Source organism: Panthera pardus, unplaced genomic scaffold (genome assembly GCF_024362965.1).
Source record: "Panthera pardus isolate Hobbes unplaced genomic scaffold, ASM2436296v1 HiC_scaffold_8, whole genome shotgun sequence".
NCBI lineage: Eukaryota > Metazoa > Chordata > Mammalia > Carnivora > Felidae > Panthera > Panthera pardus.
In genome coordinates this window covers 123,217,640-123,242,111 of record NW_026527013.1, presented here as the reverse complement: position 1 = coordinate 123,242,111, position 24,472 = coordinate 123,217,640, and the positions used below count along the sequence as shown (strand labels likewise).

The 24,472-nt window shown below is 42.0% G+C and overlaps 3 protein-coding genes across 9 annotated transcripts in view; 2 read left to right on the top strand and 1 right to left on the bottom strand.

The window, feature by feature from the left end:
• LOC109263941 (retinitis pigmentosa 9 protein-like) overlaps positions 1-18,783 on the top strand; it is a 38,054-nt gene extending 19,271 nt beyond the window's left edge. For 2 of the 7 annotated variants that reach the window (XR_002078479.2, XM_019443761.2), the window contains 2 exons: positions 6,662-6,746; positions 17,889-18,783. Coding sequence is in view for 3 of the 7 variants with exons in the window: in XM_019443761.2 (XP_019299306.1) it covers positions 6,662-6,727 (66 nt within the window). In the remaining 4 variants the exon portion in view is untranslated. Of the gene's footprint in view, positions 1-1,076; positions 1,183-6,661; positions 6,747-9,735; positions 11,180-12,737; positions 13,116-17,888 lie in introns of those variants that run through there. The other 5 variants (XR_002078480.2, XM_019443762.2, XR_002078481.2 and 2 more) reach the window with 4 other exon arrangements.
• LOC109263940 (bucky ball-like) lies at positions 7,934-17,864 on the bottom strand. The gene is made up of 2 exons (XM_019443757.2): positions 17,646-17,864; positions 7,934-9,586 (listed from the first exon to the last, which is right to left on the bottom strand). Exons 1-2 carry the CDS (start codon positions 17,785-17,787, stop codon positions 8,661-8,663), a joined length of 1,068 nt encoding a protein of 355 aa, XP_019299302.2. The 5' UTR covers positions 17,788-17,864; the 3' UTR covers positions 7,934-8,660.
• The window catches only part of LOC128775480 (circumsporozoite protein-like), a 31,652-nt gene continuing 25,650 nt past the window's right edge, over positions 18,471-24,472 (top strand). The window contains exon 1 of the mRNA XM_053896738.1: positions 18,471-18,600. Within this exon, the coding sequence (XP_053752713.1) occupies positions 18,471-18,600 (130 nt within the window). The remainder of the gene's footprint in view (positions 18,601-24,472) is intronic.

Genomic DNA, 24,472 nt, shown 5'->3' with positions numbered 1-24,472 from the left:
TTCCCACAACTATTATTATTTCTAGAATAGTAGATTCAGAAAAATTATAAGGTGATACAGATTACTGTACTGGGTCAGCTACCCACATCCTCAAATACATCCTCATCCTGTTGGCTAAGCACAGCCCACCTATGAACAGCTACAGCTGAGGCAGCTCAGCTGGTTGGGGTGGTGCCTGCAGCTAGGGGAGAGTGTCTGTTCTTTGCTGAGCCAAAGTGGAGCCAGATCTTGGTCATAAGCAAGTGTCCCTCCCTCTCCACTAGCATCTGTTGCTGCTCTCATCATTCAGGGTCCCTGGAACACATTATTCCTACTTTTTGCCACTTTCCCTGAGGTTTCCCCTCTCTAAAGAGTGGCTGATGCAGTCCAGGCTGGCTCCTTTTCTAGCTCCCTTCAGTAACTGTTCCTAGCCTTGGTCTTAGAAAGTTTATCTCAGTAACACAATTGGCCCAGATAAGAATGACCAGGATTGTTATTTCTGAAAACTGTAAGGCCAGTTCATTCAGCCGTGTCTTACATTTACCCTAGGCATCCTAGCTGAGCATGCAATGGGAAAATTCTCCTTCCAGGAATTTTCTTTCTCCTGCTGGAAACCCATTCCTGATAAACATATTCTGTTACAATATAGGAGAATAATATCGATGATTCTTAAACTACGGAGCAGCAAAATCACCTGGAGTGGCTGTTGAAATAGATTCCTCTGTCCTGTTCCTAGAGTTTTAGAATTTCTGATTTACTAGGTCTGGAGTGGACTGGAGAGTTTGCAATTCTGACAAATGCCCAAAGGATGCTGACGCTGTTGGTTTGGGGGCCAGACTTGGAGAACCACTGCTCCAAATGTTAAACCTCTTCTTGAAGCCTTCTTCCACTTCCTGCTTTAACTGGAATCTTGCCATCCACTGCAGCCTTTGCAAGTTAATTCCTCCTCTCTCACTCCAGGTTTCTCTGTCTTCTGTTTCTGGCCTAGATTCTGTGGTCCTTTCCTTCAGTCTGTCATATCCCTTGACCTGTCTTTTTGCCTGGTTTACCCAGAAGAACCTCAAACTAACCTCTTCCTCCTCTGTTCCAATTCCCAGACAGCTGAGCCCATAAAGCTCATCAATCAAAAGTTCTTCATCCTGAAATCTCTCCCTTCAGACTCAGTACTCTCCAGTCCTATTTAGAAAATGAAGAGAAGTCACCAGAACTCCTTCTGCCAAGGTATATGTCAACCTGTCATCATGGTTGTGGTAGGCAGAATTATAAAGTAACCTCCAAGATTTTTTGCCCAAATCTGTAGAACTTGTTACTATAATGGATTTTAATCCCATGATTAGATTATAATACACAATTGATCTTTTCGTAACTATGTGGATGGTCAGAACCAAATCACATGATGTTTTTAAAACCAGAAGTTTTTGGGGCGCCTGGGTGGCGCAGTCGGTTAAGCGTCCGACTTCAGCCAGGTCACGATCTCGCGGCCCGTGAGTTCGAGCCCCGTGTCAGGCTCTGGGCTGATGGCTCTGAGCCTGGAACCTGTTTCCGATTCTGTGTCTCCCTCTCTCTCTGCCCCTCCCCCGTTCATGCTCTGTCTCTCTCTGTCCCAAAAATAAAAAAAAAAAAATAAAAAAATAAAAAAAAAATAAATAAAAAAAAAATAAAACCAGAAGTTTTTAAATTTTCTGACAGGTAGCAAAGAGGAAGTCACATTCCGAGTTTGAGAAAGACACGATGTGCTGTTGGTGGATTTATTTTAAAATGAAGGGGTCCAGGCATCTGGCTGGCTCAGTCAGTAAAGCATGCAACTCTTGATCTTGGGGTTGTAAACTGAAACCCCACATTGGGTGTAGAGATTACTTAAAATCTTAAAAAAAAAAAAAAGTTAAAAAAAAGGAAGGGGCCATATAGCAAGGAAATGGGGCAGCTTCCAAGAGGTAAAAGCATTCGTAGTCAACAGCCAGCAAGGAAATGGTCACCTCAGTCCTATAGTACTTGCAGGGAACTCACTTCTGCTAATAGTCAAAATGACCTTGGGCACATATTCTTCTCCACAGCCTTCAGGTAATAGCCTAGCCCTGCCCACACCTCATTTTGGCATTACAAAGTGCTAAGCTGAGAATCTATTCTACCCAGATTTCTGAACTACAGACCTATGAGATGATAAATGGGTGATGCTTTTATTTTTCATTTTTTAAAAAATTCAGACTTATTTTTTTCAGAGCCATTTTAGGTTCACAATGGAAGTGAGCAGAAACTACAGAGATTACCCATATATTCTGTGTCCTCACATACCCACAACCCCACCTCTCACATCAACACCAAAATGGTCCACTTGTTACATTCGATATCCTACCCTAGCGCACCTATCTCCCACAGAGGCTTCTGCTATGGGAAGTTGTGTTTTTCCGTGTCTGCCTCTCTCTCCAATTTTTGGATCAGCGGTTTTGTCATGACCTCCATTCTTTGATGAATTTAGGGAGATTTGGTAATTTTTTAGTTCTTTTTACTTCTCAGGAAAGAGTGAAGACTCCCTTCTACTCCTGAAACCAATACTATCCTGTATATTAACTAACTTGAATCTAAATAAAAAGACTTCTTATCTCCTCATATGCTAGTCCAGAAACCGGAAGTCAACGGTTATTGTTTTAAGCCACTACGTTTGTTGAAATTAGTGACATGTCTGGAAGCTTCTTTTGGGCAGAGACCATCTTGTTTCATGTTCTAGTCTCAACTTTGTTTATTTTGAGAGAGAGTTGCATGTGCATGTTCGTGTGCAAGCAGGGCAGGGGCAGAGAGGGAGAGAGAGAGAGAGAGAGAGAGAGAGAGAGAGAGAGAGAGAGGGTCTCAAGAAGGCTCCATGCTGAGCATGGAACCCAACATGGGGCTCAATCTCATGACCATGGGATCATAACCTAAGCCAAAATCAAGAGTCAGACACTAAACTGACTGAGCCACCCAGGTGCACCTCTAGATTCAACTTCTTTTAAGTTTATTTCTTTTGAGAGAGAGAAAGCACAAGTTGGGGAGGGTCAGAGAGAGAGGAGAGAGAGAGAATTCCCAGCAGTCTCCACACTGCCAGCACAGAGCCCAATGTTCAAACTTCTGAGCCATGAGATCATGACCCGAGCTGGTCAGATGCTCAACCGACTGAGCCACCCAGGTGCCCCTAGACTTCTAACAGAATGTGAATTTATTAGAAGTACGGTTACATGCTCCAGTTGGAACCTGATTTGGAAGTTGTAGTGGATGCTTTGTTGTGCTACTGGTATCTGTCTAGTTCCCACTGCTGACTTTCGGACTAAAATATTTACCCTCCCACCTGCTGGGATGGCTAACAACTGACAACTTACAACTGACTTCCCCTATCCAGGGATTTGATCTTTCTTGAAGAAAGCCGCAGTACCCAAGGTCATGCTTCCTTTCTAAGGGTCATCCTGTATCAGTGACTGGTCAGTGCATGGGTATAGGGGTGTCCTCTTACCCCAGTTGAGAAAATTCTGCAGGATCATTGCAGCTCAGGAGCTCCCAATTGGATTGGCTGAGGTCTTTGTTGTTGCTGCATCATATCCAAACTTCTTCCCTATGCTTAATCATTCTTTCTTTGCCCCTTCAGAGATTTTACTCCCCAAAGCACTCTCCATTAAAGCACTCCCTGCACACAAATCTTCATGTCAGAGTCTAAACCTAAGGAACTAAATGTGCCATGGGGTATAATAACCGCTTGGGAAAATGAAACGGAAGGTGGTATCAGGATGTACCCTTCATTTTGGACTCCAGTTTCCAAACCTATACTTGACTTCTCATCTGGCCTCTAGAATAAAGACTTCGAGAGGGATTACAAAGCAGGGAAGTGTTCATTGGAGTTGTCCTCTTTTTCTGTTTCCTCTTCCATATACCGGCATTACCATCTTTCCTAACTTCTAGGGTCCAATATCTTCCTACTAGCCAGAGAGCCCCAGTTATGGTCCATTTAAATGCCTTGAATTAGTTTACCCACACTTCAAACTCCTATTTCACAGGTGTCAAAAAAGCAATCAGATTCAACTCCTATTAACACATTAATGAAAAACCACACTCTTTAATCTTCTCATGGGGATTTATAGGTGAATGAATCAGACTGTTGGAGTTTGAATGAATCAGAACTGTTGGTAGGGAGTTAGAGTAGTGGAATGCCTTCCTGTAGTTCCCAAATAAGCTCAGAAGTTGGATTATCTGGACTCAAGTGTTCCTTATTGTTCAGTTATTCCAGCCTTCCCATTTCAGTTATGTTCTGGGCTTGGAATGTTGGTGGGAACAGGGCCAAGGACAAAACTGTTCATTTAAATTGACACTAAGCCATTCATTCACAAATACTTGAGTGCATATGATGTTCCAGGCTCTATACTAACTATTCCATGGAGATAATCTACTGGAGACAATAACCTATAGCCCTAAGGAATACATGGTCTCAAGGTTGAAAACGTAACTCTCCTGTGATATGTCACATAATGGGCTATGAAAATGAAAATGCAGGTGTTACTAGAAGACACATAGCAGAGTCACATAATCCAGCCATGGGTGGGGATAGGGGTCACAGATATTCTCCTAGAATATCTACTCCATCTTTTAAATAGGAGTTAGGCAGGAAATAAGTCAGATCTTCTCATAAGACCAGCTTTAGAAACCATATCATCTTTTGCTTGCCTTTTTGCATCTCATCTGAAAACATGCAGTGCCATCACTTTTTACCATCTCCTTAATCCATCTTGAGAGATACTTTGTTACCATATGGAGTTAAAAATATAAAAATGTAGTAAAAAAAAAAATATATATATATATAGTTAAAATCACTGGACAACTTAGAGGCAATATTGAGTGGATCCATCCATATGTATCAAAATATTGTTGATACGATCACTCAGAGAGCCCTTCCAAGAGGTTACCCTAGCCTCTCCATATCTGCCAAATACCTATATCTTATAATTACTCTTAGGACAGCCTTCATCCACATGTAAACATTTTGGCACCTAGCCACAGACTTAACCTGTATCTTTTATTGGGAGAAGACTGGTTCCACAAATTTACCATCTAGGTCATAGGTTCTGAGTATAAGGAACTCTTGTTTGCCTAAAGTTTCCCTTGTTTCTACAAGTGTACACTGGAAGTAAGTAACATACTACAAACCACCATGGGACATACCCATCAGTGGACCTACCATATGCTTGGTTTCCATTTATAAAAAATGAAAAAGGTACCGTCTCTCTCTTCAGGGTAGTTCCTGTTCATGGGGAATCCATCTATTTAGTCTGTCCTCAACTCTGCCATCCTTTTCCCCATATTTAAAGGTCCCTGAGATTATAAGACAGTAATAGACATGGCAGAAGTATTCAGGAATGACCCAACTCTGTTGGTGTTACCAGTGATGTGGCCATTTTGAGACGGGACCAAAATGCTTGAGAATCACACACATACACAATTCAATTTATTTGCTGTTTTATATCTTTTAATTGCAAAGGCTTTACAATGTCATATTTTCTTGTTTGTTGGTGTAACAGCTTTATTAGATTAAATCAATGGATGATCACACGTTCTAAACCACCATAATGATGCAATATTTAGTTCTTTTATGGAGCTGGAACTCAGTGTTTCCTGTAAAATAATAGAATAATACAGTTCCTTAAATCAGCTGTAAAACTCAAGATATCTTATACAAAGAATCATTACTAATATCTTTAATTTTCATCTTTAGGATAAAGTTAAAGGTCTTAACATTTTGCTGGAGCATGATTATCAATCTTTATTTTATGACCGCTGCAAGGCAGGAATGGCCCATTTAAAAAGCCAATAAGCACTTTCTCCCTGACACCCCAGGCCTAGGGGTTGAAGGTGTGGCAGGGATACTCAATGCCAAGACCCAGTGTGAAAAGAAGCCTGTCAAACTACTAGACCTTTAAGGGAGATCCTGAACTTTTAAGGGAGATCCTGAACTTCCAGTGCCCAGCTCTACTAGCTCTAACCTGGGACACTTTGAACCAGCAGGATAACTTACAAAATCCCATATAACATACAACACACTACCATAACAGCACTGGTGAATTAAATGTGGAAAACTGACATGAAAATGACACTCCACAGAATGAAAAGGCTTAGGCTCCAACCTGCTTGTGAGCAAGAATCTATATAGATACAGGTCTACTACCCAGTTAGAATGCTGCCATTTTTCACTGCCCACAAGCAGTGTTAGTTTTAGAGGACAGAACATGCACTGAGTAGGAAACCCCAAACAAAGCCCTAAAAGCTAATCATGACATTGAAAACTGGACACAGGATAGATACCAACTCTATACCTGCTGGCTGTTTCCTAAACTTTACAGCATATGCCTCGAATCTGTTTGAAACTTTGTAAGGTACCTTGCTTTTCCATCTCTCAGAGTTACCTGAGGGAAGAAGTGATTCATACAGCAAATAACCCAAATTGCTTAAAAAAACAATGGCAAAAAATAAATAAATAAATAAATAAATAAATAAATAAATAAATAAATAATACATCTTTCAAGAAAACCTATTTTTCAAGATCCTATTCTATATCATTCTACTGTCCTTAGCAATAAAAAAATGTAATAGACATAATCTAGAGGTTCACCCTGAAAATTACCATCTTCACTGCATAACCAAGAGTAAATTGAGGTTATCTTCTTCACAGGGCTGTGATAGGATGGAAAAAATGGATTCCTACACACTGATGAGAAATGACAGCAGAGGCAAATGAGACTTTAAGAAGACTAAAGGTAAGATGGCCAGTGTTCTGGTTTAGGAGCTAAGACTGAGCTTAATTAAATTTCCTGCAGGTCCTTATGCATCCCATTCATCCCTTACCTGCTTCATTTCACTTTTGCACCCCAGATATAATCATCCCCCAGGCTCTATTTTGGACCCTTCCCACTCGTTTGAGCCCCCTCCCTAAAAATACGGTGATCCAAACTCCAGCTTCAACCAGGTGTGCATGACCTGCTGGTCCAGTCCTCCCACTGACACACATAAAGCAAAACAAATTCCCTTCCCAAGTTTACTTTACCACAGATGTTACCATTTTTTCTAGGTACTCAAGTTCAAAACCCAGCCTTCTATTCTTAAGGAGTCAATTTCGTTAATGAATTCTCTGAGATGTAAAACTTTTACTCCCATGAGAGTTAAGACCCTCATCATTTTATATCCAAAGTTCACTTAAACTGACTTTATACAGGGGTTTTAGCCATATAGGCAGAGTTCAAATTCCTCCTACACTGTGCTGCCAGCTGAAGATTCCTAGAGCATATTTCTTCCTGTCCTTTATTCAGTTTGCTTTGGCACCTCCTTATTGCCTAGAGGAAAAACATCTAGAAAGGAAAATATCTACTACTTTAGCCCATTCTGCTTAGACCTACCTTCTCAACTCAACATAGGTCTCCCCTCTGGCCGGCTGGTCTCAAGCTCAATCCCTGAAACACACTTGACCTGCCCTGGCTGCCCATTTGATAAGCTCAATGCTGCTGTCTCCATTCCCACTTCAAACCACAGTCCCCAAATTTGTATCACAATTCACTGCCTCCACTGGACTGCCCATTCTCAGCAACCACCTACCTCAATGTCCATCTCTCCTTTGCTCTCTCAACCCCACTGTCCTTTAAGACCAACCAGCTCTCCATCATCTGCTACAGCTCTTTATTTCAAATTACATTACAATTTCCTGGAATGCAGGACCTCAGACTTGGGATCTCTGCCAATCCTGCACACATGGGCATCTATAATTGTTTAAGAACATACTTTCAAAATGGAGAAATACTATTGATGTACGGCTGCCTTTGCCTCCAGGATGCAGTATGGAACCACCACAGACAACCAAATAGGATCAGCCCATTAGTCACTTACATTCCCATGACTTGTGAGAGGCTGTCTTAGACTCCAGTCCCTTCTGCATGGCCATCATACATTCCCTTTGGATCCTGCCATCCTGTCCTGTCACTTCATACATCATAGGGATGCTCTCATATTCAACATGCTTTAACCTGTCCTTATTTCTGGTGGGCCAGACGATAAGTTGAGGAGGGAGAGACCACTCAGGTGGCATCCTGATTATCCTGCTGGCATTGCAATAAATCCTTCTTTTTGAGGAATTCATAGGGTCTGGTGGACTAACTTCTTCAAAGAGGCATTCTACCTCATACATTTCACCTTCAACTTCCTCTTCCAACTCACAGTCTTCTGAATCCTCGGGAAGAACAGTGTTCAAGGCAGCATTTTCTTCAACAAATACACTATGTTACCACTTGAGAAGTTGCTCAGGGTTTTCTGCTTTCTGCCTTTCACAGTCTTTTTAATTTTGGCACACTTTTTGAAGTTCTCATGATACTCCTCCTCAATCTCATCATTTATGGTCATTTTTTCTTCATTTGTGTTCAATTTCCTATTCCTGATTGACTTTCTCTGTGATCCCTTAGTTTTGTAGTCTGGTCATGACTCATCTTTGGAAAGCATTTGCTCAGGGGATTGCTCCAGCTCTGCATCCTGCCACCGGCTCATATCACACTGAATGCCTCCATCAGCCTGGTTGAACTTGGCCAGCGAGATAGGAGGAGGGACATAATTCTCAGGGTAGCTGTTGCTCTGTATCACTTCAACTTCATTCATGTTCACAGGGAAGCCATGGCCCCCACTACCATTGTCTAGCATGCTTTCCTCAATGCGAAGGGGACTCTGGGATTGGACTGTAGGCTCAGGTCCTCAATGGCTTTATTGCTGGAGCAGACCGGCCTTTCCTGCTGGAGCTTATTGCCATCTCCAGAAGACAGGCACAGATTTGAGTTCAGGGTATCCTGGATTCTATCTCTGTCTTTTGCCTCATCTGGAGAAGATAGGAATTGGGGAGCAGCTGCATAGCTTTTTTCTTTACCCAAGTTCATATTCATGATGGAGCCCAACTTTACCACATCATCATGTCTTACATCATGACACTGCTCCAACCAGACAGTGCTTTCTTCATCTTTACATGTAATGCCCTCTGTACCCTCATGAGGGAAAGTTCTATTTTCCCAAGAACTCTGTGAAATCCTATTGTCCTGCACCATCTTCTCTGGCATGGCTTTACCATAAGCTAGGTCATACAAACGCATAGTTTCCTTCAAAGTCTTCAAGAACTGCGTTACAAGGGATCCTTTGCTCTGTTCTAGTCTCATTTTCTCTTTCTCAGATGCATAGCTTCCTTGAGGTGATGTCCTATACAGGCTGTTATTAGAAGGGCTCTTACCGTGTAGCTCCCTCTTTTGGGCAACAGAAGACAAAACGCCATCTGTTTCTTCAGGAATGTCGTCCATTTCTATGTCAATATTAGAAGTAGGGATACTGGTCACCATATCACCTTCTGAGTGGGTGTCTTGTTTCTGAGTCATGTTCTCAGCCTGCTGAGGTTCAGTCTGAGTCTCTCTCGTCTTCTTTTTCTTTCCATAGCCACTACAGTGCTGGAAATGTGCTGTGTTATAAAACATAGGTCGTCGGTTAAGTGTAGTGGGCAATGGTGACTGAGGAACAAGGAAGCCAGGATACTCACTGAGTACCACTGAATATGGAAAATGCAGACTTCCATTTCTGAAACCTGGAAAGAGAATACAGTAGTCACTCTGTCTCCTGCAGCTGGTCCCAACATTCAGCCAGTACACAGCCAAGTGGCCACACCAAGTGTTAAAATATGGCATTTCTTCCATGCTAGTTGGTAGCTAATGGCCCCCCACTTTCTCCCCTCAGGATTCAACAAGTGAAAGGGCAATGACCAGAACAGTGGGGCCTCCAGCACCCTCCTTCACTACAAGAGCAGGCATCTGTTCTGACTGGTTGCCAGACCATCAGATAACATATCATGAATCACCCCTACTTAGTAGTGGCGGTTTTTCAAAGAGACCAAGCACCCACTAAGCATAATTCCGGATTGTTGTGGCTGAAGAAAGAATAATTATGTCAGCTCTTATAGAGCAAAGGAGAACAAAAGTCCTTTGTATGTACAAGCCTTTCTAAACCTGTTCATTCAGCACTATTCATTCACACATACACACATCTTCCCCCATTTTCCACTCTTTAGGGGTAAACAGTGCAGTGGTGCCAGGAATGACAGACACATTTCTCTCATACAAATTCATTTAAGGAAAGGCATTTGCTTTTGCAAAACAGATGTATACGATTAACAAAGTTAAGATAAAACCTCTACTTAGTATATAAAAGCAGTAATTATACTCAGATCAGTGTTTATGAGGCAGTTTACTCAATATAGTGAAGTTGATCTTATGAACTCAATTTCACTGTTTAAGACTGCATCAAAATGCCTGTCGGACCTGGCCTGATGTATTTATACATACAAGCTCATGGGTTTCTTTCTGTATTGAAAGTAAACAGATAAGTCTCACGTTGGGAGTTCAACACTGTCTATAGAGGTTAGAAGCCAACAGAATGAAGTTCATGACTCAGATAACTTCCTACCATATGTTGTACCATATCATACAGTGGAACAAAATACCATAATAGCAGATCTCTGCCAGTAGAATCTACTACAGGACCCTATTCAGCCACTTACTGCAAAAACATAGGTGTTAAAGTTTTGTCACTCACTAATCAAAATCCATGGCTACTCTTTGTAATACCTTCCCTCTTCTACCATGCGAAGGACTTTGAAGTCCTCTCCTATGTTTTTACCTCAGTAACTACTAGTAACTTCCTTTACCCATCCCTCTGACATTCACAGGTGTGTAGTCCATACTACCTCCAGAATTATCTTTTTCTTTTCTTAAGTAATCTCTACACCCAACTGTAGAGATTACCCAACTGTGGGGCATGGGGCTCAAACTCATGACCCTGAGCATCAAGAGTCAGATGCTCCACCAACTGAGCCAGCCAGGTGCCCCCAGAATTTTATTTCTGACTCAACTGTGACCCCTCCTCACTCCAGACACAGTATTTGAAGGGCTTATCACTGCCATTCAGGAAATGAGGAACAATGACCCCATTCTTTAGGGTACCATAAAGGCCCTTATTATCTGATTTGTATCTGTATCATCTCCCTGTCCCACTAAGCCTGTAGGCTCTAGCCATATGTGGATTCCCCACAGGCCAACTTCTCTTCACTTTACTGGAAATCCCTCCTTCCCTACTTCTTCCAACTGCTACCAAAATCTTTTGTGTGTGTGTGTGTGTGTGTGTGTGTGTGTACAGATACATCTGTATCTGTATACAGCTGTATGTGTGTGTATAATATATATACATATATATATATACATATACATATACATGCATACATATATATACATATACATACATACATATATATATATTATACACACATATGTATCTGTATACATATATATATACACACACACATTTTAAATAGGCTTCACACCCAGTACAAAGCCCAGTGCAGGACCTGAACTCACATCCTTGAGATTAAGACCTGAACTGAAATCAAGAGTCGATGTTTAACTGACTGAGCCACCCAGGTGCCCTAATACATTTCTTTCTTTTTTTTTTTTTTTTTAACTTTTTAAATGTTTATTTATTTTTGAGAGAGAGAGATGAGTGGGAGAGGGGGCAGAGAGAGAGAGAGAGAGAGGGAGACACAGAATCCTTAGCAGGCTCCAGGCTCTGAGATGTCAGCACAGAGCCCGATGTAGGGCTCGAACCCACAAACTGTGAGATCATGACCTGAGCCAAAGTCAGACACTTAACCGACTGAGCCACCCATGCCCACTTGCTTTTTTTTTCTTAAAAATTTTTTAATGTTTATTTATTTTTGAGAGAGAGAGACAGAGAGAGAGGGCGCACGCGTGAGCTGGGGAGGGGCAGAGAGAGATACACACACACACAGAATCCAAAGCAGGCTCCAGGCTCTGAGCTGTCAGCACAGAGCCTGATGTGGGACTTGAACTCATGAACCATGAGATCATGACCTGAGCCAAAGTCAGATGCTTAACCCGCTGAGCCACCCAGGTGCCCCAACCTTTTGTTTTTTAAATGGAAATCTTGCCACTTGTGATAACAGATGGACCTTGAGGGCTTTTCCTAAGAGAAGTCAGTTCAATAAAGGAAGTCAAATGCCATATCATCTCACCTATATGTAAAATCTAGAAAAGATGAACTCAGAAACAGTAGAATGGTGGTTGCCAGGGGCTGGGTGGTGGGAGAAATGGGGAGATGTTGGCCAATGTCAAAAGAAAACTAATTCATCTTATTATACAAAGGAGGGAATGGATGCAAACAGAACTTAATATTGAATCAAAATCAGCCTATTTATAAAAGCATGAATTTGTCCCTCTATTTCAATTGCACACCTATGAGTACTGCATGTCTAATTAATATTAAAAGCTGGTAGAGTTTGATTCTGGATATGTAAGAAGTTTGGAAGTCATTTACTCCACACAAAGTAAAAAGGTGAACTGAAAAAATCAAGAATTCTTCCCAGACCCTTCATAGCAGTAGGTTATAGGCAAAGTGCTACCCCAGTGTTGGAGAGATATGTGAATGCAGATAAGTGCAACTTAGAGGGGTATAAACCCAAGAGATAAAAATTCCATGGGAATTAGTAGTGGGACAGGGAAGCCTGAACTATTGTTCCTGACAAATTGCAGGCTCAAGGAGAACAAATCTGATTGTTAAAAACTTCAAGGGGATCCATTCATAGGGAATCCTCCCCCATCCCCTGCTGCCCTTTGCTTTTTTTGAATTTTATCTACAGTAGCTCAACCAGTTTCTTACATTAAATCTAGGAGAAAGATCCCACAGGAAGAGGAGAGAAGAGGAACCACTGTGACATACACAAGGAGAACTCCAGCCAACACTAACACCAGACCTCAGGACAAGCTAGTTGACCAGAGCCTAACTGATCAGGGTGTAAGCAAATACTTATCTCAAACCACCCTAACCACCCTTCCCTGCCCAATGGGAGAAGGCATAGTTCATAGTCCAAAGGCACAATCTCACTAAAAGACTGAGACCTAAAATCACAGTCCTTCTATAACCATAGCACAATGGTCCCTGTCCTACCTCCACAACTTACCATGTCACTAAAAGCCTATTTAGAGCACTTCCTTTTATGCAGTACAGAATGCCTGGCAATTAATAAAACATTACAAGACACCCTAAAAGGCAAAAACTGTATTGTCTACAAAAAAAAAAAATTCACTTTAAATATGAAGACAGGAATGGAAAAAGATGTACCGTGTTAATACTAATCAAAAGAAAGGGGACAAGCTGTATTTCTTTCAGACAGAGCAGACTTCAGACCAAGGAAAGTGGTCAGGGATAAAGAGTGGCATTACATGAAACATCAATTCTTCACTGAAACGTTAACAATCCCTCCCTAAAGTGCATGCCCTTAACAGAGGGTGAAACTATGTGAGGCCAAAAGTGATAGAAATACATGGAGAAATAGAATGACCCACTATTACCACTAGGAGATTTTAATACTCCTGTATCAGAATAGGACAGATGTGGCAGGTGTACAAAATCAGTAAGGACAGCTGAACTCAACAGTACGCTTAACCAACTGGAAATAATGGACATCCGCAGACTTCTTTATTCAACAGAATACACATCTCACACCCACATGGAGCACTCACCAAGACAGTACATACTGTGGGCCATAAAAAAACACTTTTACAAATTAAAAAGTATATTAATCATACAGTGTCTGCTCTTAGCCTACAACTGAATATAGAAAACAAGGATAGCTGTAAAATCACCTAATACTTTGAGATTAAACACTAAGTAACACTGAGTCAATGAAGAAATCTCAGGAGAAATTTAAAGATTTTGAGCTAGGGGTGCCGAGTGAGTCAGTCAGTTAAGCGTCCAACTCTTGGTCTCACCTCAGGTCTTGATCTCAGGGTCATGAGTGGCACTGGCACTGGGCTCTGTGATAAGCACAAAGCCTACTCAAAAAAAAAAAAAAAGAAAGAAAAAGATTTTTGAACTAAATGAAATAGAACTTGTCAAAATTTGTTGGATGACATGGAAGTAATGATTAGAGGGAAATTTACAAAATTGAAAAGATTTGAAAATCAATTATATAATCTCTATCTCAGAAACTAGAAAATAAAGAGCAAATTAAATTCAAAGAATAAGAAAATAAAAGTTAAAGCAGAATTAATGAAATTGACAACAGAATCAATAAAAAAATAAAATAAAAAAGCTGGTTCATTGAAAAGATCAATAAAGTTGATAAACCACCAGCCAGCTCACTGAGTGAAAAAGGGGAAGACACAAATGACTAGTATCAGAAATGAAAGAGGGTGCCACTTCAGATCCCATGGACATTAAAAAGATGGAAGGAATACTATGAACTCTATTACCACAGCTTTCATAACCTACACAAAATGGACCAATTCCTTGAAAGACAGAGTTTGCTAGACTCATACAAGTAGAAATGGACATCTGCATAGACCTATATCTATTAAAGAAAAAAATCAACTGATAACCTTCTAGAACAAAAAGTACAGGCCCAGAAGGGCCCATTGAAGACTACCAAACACTTAAGAAGTTACCAACAGATCAATAGGATAGACTGGAGAGCCCACACCCAGACCTGTGTAATTAACCAATGTTTGACAAAGGAGCAAAGACAAAACAATGGAGCAAAGATGGTCTTTTCAATGAACCATCCTGGAACAACTGAACATACACGTGCAAAAAGTGATTCTAGAAAAAGACCTTAAACACCCTTCACAAAAATTAACTCAAAATGGACCACAAACCTCAATGTAAAATGCAGAAACTATAAGACCTAGAAGATAACAGAAAACCTGTATGTCCTTAAGTATAGTGATGACTTCTTATACAAAATACTAGTGGCATATATGATGCATGCAAGAAAGAACTGAAAGCTGACTTCATTAAAATTTAAAACTCTGCAAGAGATACTGATACTGTCAACTGAGTGAAAAGTCACAGACTGGGAGAAAATACTGATAAAGGACAGTTACCCAAAATATACAAAGAACCCTTAAAACATTAAGAAAATAACCCAATTAGGGGGTGCCTGAGTGGCTCAGCCAGTTAAACATCCATCTGACTCTTGATTTTGGCTCAGCTCATGATCTTGTGGTTCATGAATTCAAGCCCCACATCAGGCTCTGTGCTGACAGTGTGGAGCCTGCTTGGGATTCTCTCTCCCACCCTGTCTGCCCCTCCCCTGCTCATGCTGCCTCTGTGTCTCTCAAAATAAATAAACTTAAAAAAAAAAGAAAGAAAGAAAAAAGAAAAGAACCTGATTAAAAAAGAGGCTTCAGACCTTAACAGACACCTCACCAAAGAAAATACACAGACAAAACTTGCTAAATATACATATGAAAACATGCTTCACATCATCTGTCATCAAGGAAATGCAAATGTGTTTAATACACAATTTTATCCAGCTATTTGACAAGTTCTAATACATTCCTCTCATTTCCTACTTAACTAACTTTATCCAAAAATGATGTAAATTATCCTCAGTGAATCTATAGTCAACATTTATCTTTCCATACTGGCATCCATTCGTCTCTTGGCAATAGGCCCTTCAAGCTCCTTTGAAAATGGAGAGACCTTCTATGTCCAAATGGAATATGACTGGCTTATACACCTTCAACATGGGGACTATAACCTAGACTGATTAAGGAGACTGGTCCATATTCCTGGCTTGGTAAGTAGAACAAGGAGGGCATGTGACAAAGCCAGACCACTGACAGTGAGCTTTGGAACTCACTGAATCTACTGGAAGAGTGGGCTCTTCTCTGAGACCCCTAGCCATAAAATCATTACAGGCCTAGGAATGCTGTAACCATCTTTGCCACTTTGAAATGGCTAAGTATGAGATTAATACAGAGAAACTCAAAACCTAGAAATAAAGGGAAATAAGTACTAATATGGATTATGTCTTTTTTTTTTAATTTTTTTTTTAATGTTTATTTATTTTTGAGATGGAGAGAGACAGAGCATGAACGGGGGAGGGTCAGAGAGAGGGAGACACAGAATCGGAAGCAGGCTCCAGGCTCTGAGCTGTCAGCACAGAGCCCGACGCGGGGCTCAAACTCACGGACCGTGAGATCATGACCTGAGCCGAAGTCGGACGCTCAACCGACTGAGCCACCCAGGCGCCCCTGGATTATGTCTTTTGATTCCCTATTTAGCCAACCTGAAGTGGCTTCTTTCTTGCAGTTCTAGGTTACACAAGACAGTAATTCCTAAAGTCTCTGAGTTTGATTGCAATTAAAACAAACAAGCAAATAAGCAATACAAATCTGAGTCCTACTTCCAGTACTCACCACTTTAATTCTAAATCACAACTCTTAGGACAAATATTTTAAACCTGAAGGTGAAGGGTGCCTGAGTGACTCAGTTGGTTAGGTGTCTGAGTCTTGATTTTGGCTCAGGTCATGATGTCACAGTTTGCCAGATCAAGCCTGCCTCCAGCTCTGCACTGACAGCATGGAGTCTGCTTGGGATTCTCTCTCTGCCGCTCTCCTGCTTGTATGGACACTCTCTCTCAAACTTTAAATAAATAAACAAACCTGAAAGTGAATCACATGAACAAACTGCACAAGTATGGAATCTCAGCCTTTTAATTCAAAGAAAGTTTAAGGTACAATATGCATTTCTTTTAGGAATTTCCCACCCTCTGACCTCAAGAGTTTTCCTGATATAATTCCTTCATCTACCATTCCAAAATCACATTTCAACATCTGTATTAATTAGGGGATCACCAGAGAAATAGAGCTAACGGAATGCTTATATATAAAAATTTCTTTAAGCTCATGTGGAGGTACAAGTCCAAAATATGTCAAGTGGGCCGTCTTGCTGGAGACAGGGAGGAGCTGAAGTCCGTAGACCATATGCTGGCAGAATTCCTTATTGCTCAGACTACAGCTATAAAACGGCTGCCACCAGGAGCTCCTTGGACTAAAAATTCTACTCATGTGGGATCAGTGACTGATGAACTCAAATCCTTATCACACCTAGTTTTCTCCTTGGAAAACAGTTGCATAAGATACACAACATGCTTCATCTACAACAGGGTACACAGAAGAATAGGTTTAACATTATCTTTGCTACTGGAGGTGTGAGAAGGGAGAATCACCCCATGGATTCTCCTGCACTGCCTAAAGCCCTCTTCCACCCCGTAATGCATGAAATCCTAGATGTCCACCTCCCAAACATTTAAGTTTTGCCATACTTCTCCCAGAGTACTTTTTTTTGACCTTACCATAATAGCTCTTAGAATCTTTAGGCCTTGTTAAAAAAAAATTATAGGGACTAGGAGCTCTAGGTCCCTCTACTAGACTAGTTTAATAAAATTTTGGTTTGACTCCTGTGTAACTCTGGGCAAGTCCCAGACTCCAAGCCTCAGTTCCCCCATTTGTGAAACAAAGACAGCAATAATACCTAGTCCATCAGGTTGTTGAGGTCAAATGAGAGAACCTACGTCCAGTATTTAGCAGAATAACCGGCATATAGCTAGAAGTCAAATGTTACCTATTAAAATGGTGAACTTCAAACACTGCCCCTATGTGCTGCCATAATCTCTTCTGTGTCAGGACAGAGTGAGGAAAGGGAGATCATGGATTCAAGTATTAGAAAACCTCAGGCGTTGCTTTAGGGGGTAGGGTCTCTAACCGCACTGAACTTCTTGGACTGCTTACCTGCCCCAGGAACAGAGAATGGATTATAGGTGGGACTCTGGCACCACGGACTCAGGTAAGGCTGCTGGCCCATGGCGTGCACATAAAAAAAGGGTCTGGCGTTACTGCCCTCGAAATGTGCGTTTTCTGAAGAGGCGTTCATGTCCTAGGCTGAAAGACAGGTGTTCATATTTAGGAAGGGGCAGTCGCACTCAAGTGTCATACACTACAGTTAACGGAGAAGTTCTCCTGTTTCCCTTCCAGAATTCCAAGTCTGGGTGGAAGGGTCCTCACCTCTTCTGGCTGGCCTGGGATCGCGGACACAGGGCTGCGCGGCGTTGGGGACCTGGGCAGCGTTGCCCACAAGCCCGGGCCGCATCTCGCACAAACAAGTCTCGGCTTCCCCAAGCAGCAGCAGCAGCAGCAGCAGCAGCAGCAGCAGCAGCAGCACGGAGTGAAGACTGAGGCCAGGAGAGAACTTGCCGTAGCGCCTCGAACGTGACGGGCTGTGCCCAGGAGCTCCACTCCAGGGCCATCACTTAGGCCTGGCCTGCAGCGCCCTCGTCCTCAGCCTCTCGGGCGTGCCCACCGCGCCCCTTCCCCGGTCCAGAGGAGCCCATCCTGGGGGACCCAGCCTCTCTTTACCCACGACTCACACCCCACTCCCTGTCCTGCAAGTCAGTCGCCTCCACTCCCTCGGCACCCAACCCCACCACTCACCGTGTTCGGTACGCCCACCTGCTCTAAGCCAACCTCCACAACCCGAAACGTCTCTGACACCTGGGCCTTGGCTCCCACTTTTATCGGCTCCGCGCGCTGCGCGGGCCTCCCACAGATGGCTCACGCATGCGCCCTGGGCGAGGATCGGAGCCTGACTGCTCCTCCCAAGGACACCTGGAGAAGCCTTGGAGCAGTTTTCGGCACCATGCTCGCTCCGGCGCCTGGACGCCCTGCTGTTGGCGCTTCCGGAGGACCGGTCGGTTCCCTGTCCCACTCGCTCTCCCGGACTGTCCCTTCCATTTGAGTGTGTTCGGTGAAGACAGCTTGTCTCCCCTGCTCTGAGCCCCTGGTCTTCCTTCTTGGGCCTAACACCGCTGACACGAAGGAAGAGGAGCTGACGGAGGAGAAGGAGAGAGGAAGGAGGAAGCTAGCCTGGACCGTGTGGACCTGAAAGTAGGCGATTCATAAGGGAGGGGCGCTCCAGCCCCTACCGCTGCGGAGAGTAAAAGCAGGGGTGCAGAGGCTCTGGCAGTTAGGGCGCCATGGGTTGGGAGAGTGAGGAACAGAGGGCCTGGGGAAGTCGTCTGTGGGCTGGTACATGGGCAGTTGGAGAGAGAAGCTGGCACACACGGACTCCGCTTTTTTTGCATGGGAAAGAAAGGAAAGGCCTAGGATCGTAGTTAATGGGAGTCGTGGGGTTGTAAGGATTATTGTGAGTTTTTTGTTTTGTTTTTAAAGCGAGAGATTTAGGTATCTGTAAGGCCAGAATGGAGAGACAGGGAGATGTTACCTATAGTGGAGAGAGAAAGGATGTTAGGAGGCAGTTCTGAGGAAGCACAAGGTGAGGTTAGCTAAGCCTGGTTACAATGCTTTGCCTTGGACAGAAGAAAGTTACTGAGATAGGCGGGAAATGAAGTCTTTGAGGGCAGGAGTTTCGGTGCTTTAGCATGTGATGACCTTGATATTTTTCTTTTTCTAAAGTTTTTTATTTTGAGAGAGAGAGTGTGTGTGTGTGTATGAGGGAGCAGGAGAGGAGAGAGGGAGAGAGAGAATCCCAAGCAGGCTCCTTGCTGTCAGCACAGTGGGGCTCAGTCTCACAAAACTGTGAGATCATGACCAGAGCTGAAACCAAGAGTCTGGCACTTAATTGACTTAATATGGCAGAATAAAGACTTTAAGGGAACACTGAAAATTTGGGATGACTGTCTGCATTACCAGGTAAAGTTGTGTTTGAGCAGAAATACTGGTGCCTGAAACTGGATAAAGTTGTGTTTTTTTGTTGTTGTTTTTTTTTTTCACATAGAGATGGAGGTATTCCAGGGCAGGTCTGGAAGCTCCTTGCTGTCACAAAGAACCCAGTCTCCTTTTGTTTTCCTCTGCCATCCTTACAATGGCTTCCATCTTCAAAATGCCACACGTTCCAAGATGCTTGTTCCAGGCAGAAAGCAGGGGGTTGAGAAGGGAAAGGGTAAAAAAGAGCACAACAGGTACACAGCAGCTTCTCTTCTGTCATCAGTATTGCTTTTAAGGAGCTTTACTAGAAGACCTACCCAACTTCAGTTTATACCACAATGGCTTCCCATGGCTGAAATGAAGTTGTCTTTTAGCTAGGCATATTGCCACTTGCAATAAATTGAGATGCTATGACTAAGGAAGAGAATGGGTATTAATTGAGCTGACAACTAACAATGTCTGCCATACTGCTGCAGGGAAGGGAAAAAACAGTGTTCTACAAACATGCAAAAGGATTGCTGGTAGAGTTGAGGGCTGACCTGGAATGAGGATCAGTACTTTGCATTTTCCTTCATCTGTAGTGGTGTATCACTTGCTCAGTCATATTCAGTTGCTTGGGAGAGACCTTGAATGATTGCATGAATCCAAACCAAGGACTGTGGTTTTACAGAGCTTGTGGACAGAAGAGCAAGGGTTCAAGAAAGTTCAGTGTCATGGTGAGAAATTAATACATCATGACACATAATGTATACCCTGTACTTGCATGACCGTGAACATGAGTGCCTCCTTAAAGTTTTACCCTAGGTGCCTCACCCCACCCTACTTAGTGGCCTAGTATATAGTCAGGAAGAGAAAGGAAGTAATGTCAGAGGGGAGCTGATCAAATGGAGAAAAAATTAATGGAAATCTTTTACATGACAGGGAGTTGTAGTCAGAGAATGGACAGTTTAAATTTAGGATTTCAGAGTTGGAACTGTTGCTAATTATAACAAGGTCCATCGGGTGATCAAGTAGTGCTTTGCTCAGATGCTGTGTGGTGAGAGTCATTGGCACTGAGGAAGGAAAAGATCTTGTAAGCTGGAGTTTTGGATGACTCACGCCCTCCTTCATATCGTGGTCATGTAGAGGTTTCCTATGTCCTCAATGAATGTGGCACAGTGACCCACAAGGTGAAAGACAGAAGTATCAGAAGATGTTTGTATTTATAATTTTATAATATTTTTCTTAAAGATAACCCCCAAAATTTATAATAGTCAGTCCCCAGAAAACTGGGATTTTCCACAAGCTAGTGGCCATATCTCAGTGCTGGGGTGCATGAACAGTGAAAGAAAGAAGAACCTCCTTACAAGGGCTGCTCAGAATAGGAGTGTCCTTGGGAGGAAACAAAGTTCAGCAACTATTCAGAAATAGGTTGAGGGATATAGTGGGTTGTGTTCAGCCAAACAGGGCTTCCAAGTTACATAATCGAGAGGGTTCATAGGTAGATCAGCAGGGAGCAGGATTGGAATGAGAGTGTTCCAGAAATGCCAGCTAATTGGAAGCTTTGGATTTGAGGCTGTGCTGGAAGATGTCACAGATGAAACTACCCAGTTTTCTACTACTTGGTCTGTAGTGGTACTATCTGGCTCATAGATTCCACTAGACCTCTAATATAAAAATGTTTTTGTGCCAACTGAGGCATTTTGTGTGGGGTGGGGTGTCTGAGGTTAGGTGGTGGTTGCTATTTTTATGTTAAGGTCCAGTTAGTGAACTCTGTGTTCTCTGCTCAGGATTCCAAATGGGTATTATTATCATTGTCTCTATTTTAAGATGACGACACCTGAGATTCAGGGAGGTTAAGTAATCTAACCATATATATGAAGTTTCAATCCTAAATTGGAAGGAGATTGGGCTAAGGTCTTTGGATTCCCAGGCCCAGTGCCTTTTCTATTGCTTGGGCGGTCCCTGTTACTCTCCTTTTGACAGTCTGACAGTCTCTGTCTCATTAAAGCAGCCTGATTTATACTTTCCCCTCAGTTGACACACTGGATTTTATATTGAAAATTTAAACACCAAGTGTAATAATAATAATAGTCTTGTTTTCCATACCTTGAGCTTCCTCTTTAACATATTGGTGAGCTATAAACACATCATGGATGCTCAGCCTTACTAGTGAATCTTCATTCACTCATTTCCTCCACAAATATTTGAGTACGTACAAAGGGACCAGCACAACTGTAACCCTAAGGAAACAGCAGGGAAGAAAAAATTATAATTCCTAGGGAGTCTACATTCTTTTGGGATTTGCAGTGAGATGCCATTTATAACTATCAGATGGCGGGGGGGGGGGGGGGGGGGGGCGGGGGGGGTGGTGGGAATGTAACCAGTTTGACAACACGAGAGTTAAGGAGGAAGAAGTGAAGTGGTAGGAACATGTATAGACTGCTGCTGGTGATACTTCAAATCACTTTGGAGAGCAAGTTGACAATATCAAAAAGTTGAAAAAGGGTTGGGGCGTCTGGGTGGCTCAGTTGGTTAAGCGTCCACCTTCAGCTTGGGTCATGATCTCATGGTTTGTGGGTTCAAGCCCTGCATTGGGCTCTGTGCTGACAGCTTGGAGCCTGGAGCCTGCTTCAGATTCTGTGTCTCCCACTCTCTCTCTGCCCCTCCCCCACTTGTGCTCTGTCTGTCTCTCTCTCAAAAATAAATAAAATGTAAAAAAAAAAACAACTTTTTTTTAAGTTGAAAAAGGGTCATACTCCATAACTAGCAATTGTACATCTAGAAATATTCTAGAAAAAAATTCTGCATATGATCCCAAGGAGCTATCTATTAAAACTGTTTGTTGCAAGGGTGCCTGGGTGCTCAGTCAGTTAAGTGTTGGACTGAGGTCATGATCTCACGGTTTATGAGTTCAAGCCCTGCAGTTGGGCTCTGTGCTGACAGTTCAGAGCCTGGACCTACTTCAGATTCTGGGTCTCCCTCTCCCTCTGCCCCTCCTCCCACTCATGCTCTCTCTCTCTCTCTCTCTCTCTCAAAATAAATAAATATTTAAAAAAAAATCTTGTTGCAGTAGCATTGCTTGTAACATAAAAGAATTGAAAACCACCCAAATGTCCATGAAACAAGAGAATACATAAATTATGGTGTAGTACACAGGAGTTAAATAAATGAACTAGGATCACATCTGTCTCCATGGATAAATCTCCCTTTTTTTTTTTTTTTAAAGTTTATTTATTTTGAGAGAGACAGAGACAGCATGAGCAGGGAAGGGGGAGAGAGGGAGAGAGAGAGAGAGAGAGAGAGAGAGAGAGAGAGAATCCCAAGCAGGCTCCGCACTGTCAGCACAAAGCCTGACTCTGGGCTTGAACTCATGAGATCATGACCTGAGCCCAAACCAAGAGTCAGACGCTTAACTGACTGAACCACCCAGGCACTCATCCATGGATAAACCTTAAGTACAAGTTTCTAATTTATAATTTCCTTTATAAATATCTTTTACAGTTATAAATTTCCTTGCTATTGAAAGTTAGTTATTTCATTTAAATTATATTCTAACTGTATTGGTGGTATATAGGAATACTATTGACTTTTTTTTTTTTTTTTTAATTGAGTATAGTTGACACAGTGTTAGTTTCAGGTGTAAAACCTAGTGATTTGACAAATTGTTTTTTTTTAATGTTTATTTTTAAGAGAGAAAGAGAGTGTGGGAGGGGCAGAGAGAGAGAGTGAGAGAAAGAATCCCAAGTAGGCTCTGCACTGACAGCAACAAGCCCGACGTGGGGCTCAATCTGAGCTGAAATCAAGAGTCAGATGCTTAACTGACTGATCCACCCAGGCGTCCCTTGACAAACTTATACGTTCACCACAAGTTCACCACAAGTGTAACTACTATCTGTCCCATTATATTGCTGTACAATACCATTGTATTCCTTATGCTCTGTTTTTATTCCCGTGATTTACTCATTCCATAACTGAAGGGCTGTATTTCCCTCTCCCCTTCACCCATTTTGCCCAACCTCCTGCCCCTTCCTCTCTGGCAACCATCAGTTTGTGTTTATAGTTCTGATTCTGCTCTTTGTTTATTCTTTTTTTTCCTTAACATTCCATTTATTAGTGGAATCACATAGTATTTCTTTCTCAGTCTGATTTAGTCACTTAACATAATACCCTCTAAGCCCATCTACTGATATTTTTATTCCAGCAACTTTGCTGAACTCTCATTAGTTTCAATTTTTGGTAGATTTGACCAGATTTTTTATGTGGACACTTGAATCATCTACAAATAATGGCAGTTTTACTTCTTTCTTTTCAATGAATGTATTCTCACATTTGTCTTAATCTTCTAAGACCTTCAGCACAATATTCAATTTTAAAAACTGATAACAGGGGCACTTAGGTAGCTCAGTAAGTTAAGCGTCTGACTCTTGATCTTGGCCCATGATCTTACAGTTCATGAGTTCAATCCCCCAGTCAGGCTCTATGCTGACAGTGAGGAGCCTACTTGGGATACTCTATCTCTGTCTCTGTCTCTGTCTCTCTGTTTCTCTCTCTCTCTCTCTCTGCCCTTCTCTCTCTCTCTTTCTCTATCTCAAAGAAAACATAAATAATTAAATTTAAAAATATTCAAAGGCAAAAAAAAAAAAAAAAGACTGATAGCAAACACTTCTTCATTTCTAATGATTTGCCATAAAGAATTATTGTAGGTTATTTTCTAGATACCCTTTATCAAGTTAGGAGAGTCTCTTTTATTCCAAATTGGCTGAAAATTTTTAAGTTTTAAAATTTTGAATGAATGTTGAGTTTTAGCAAATGGGTTTTCCTGAATCTATTGAAATAATCATATTTTTTCTCCTTCCCCTTTCTAACAAAGTAGATTCCTTAATAGGTTTTTCTTTCATTAAACAATCTTTGTA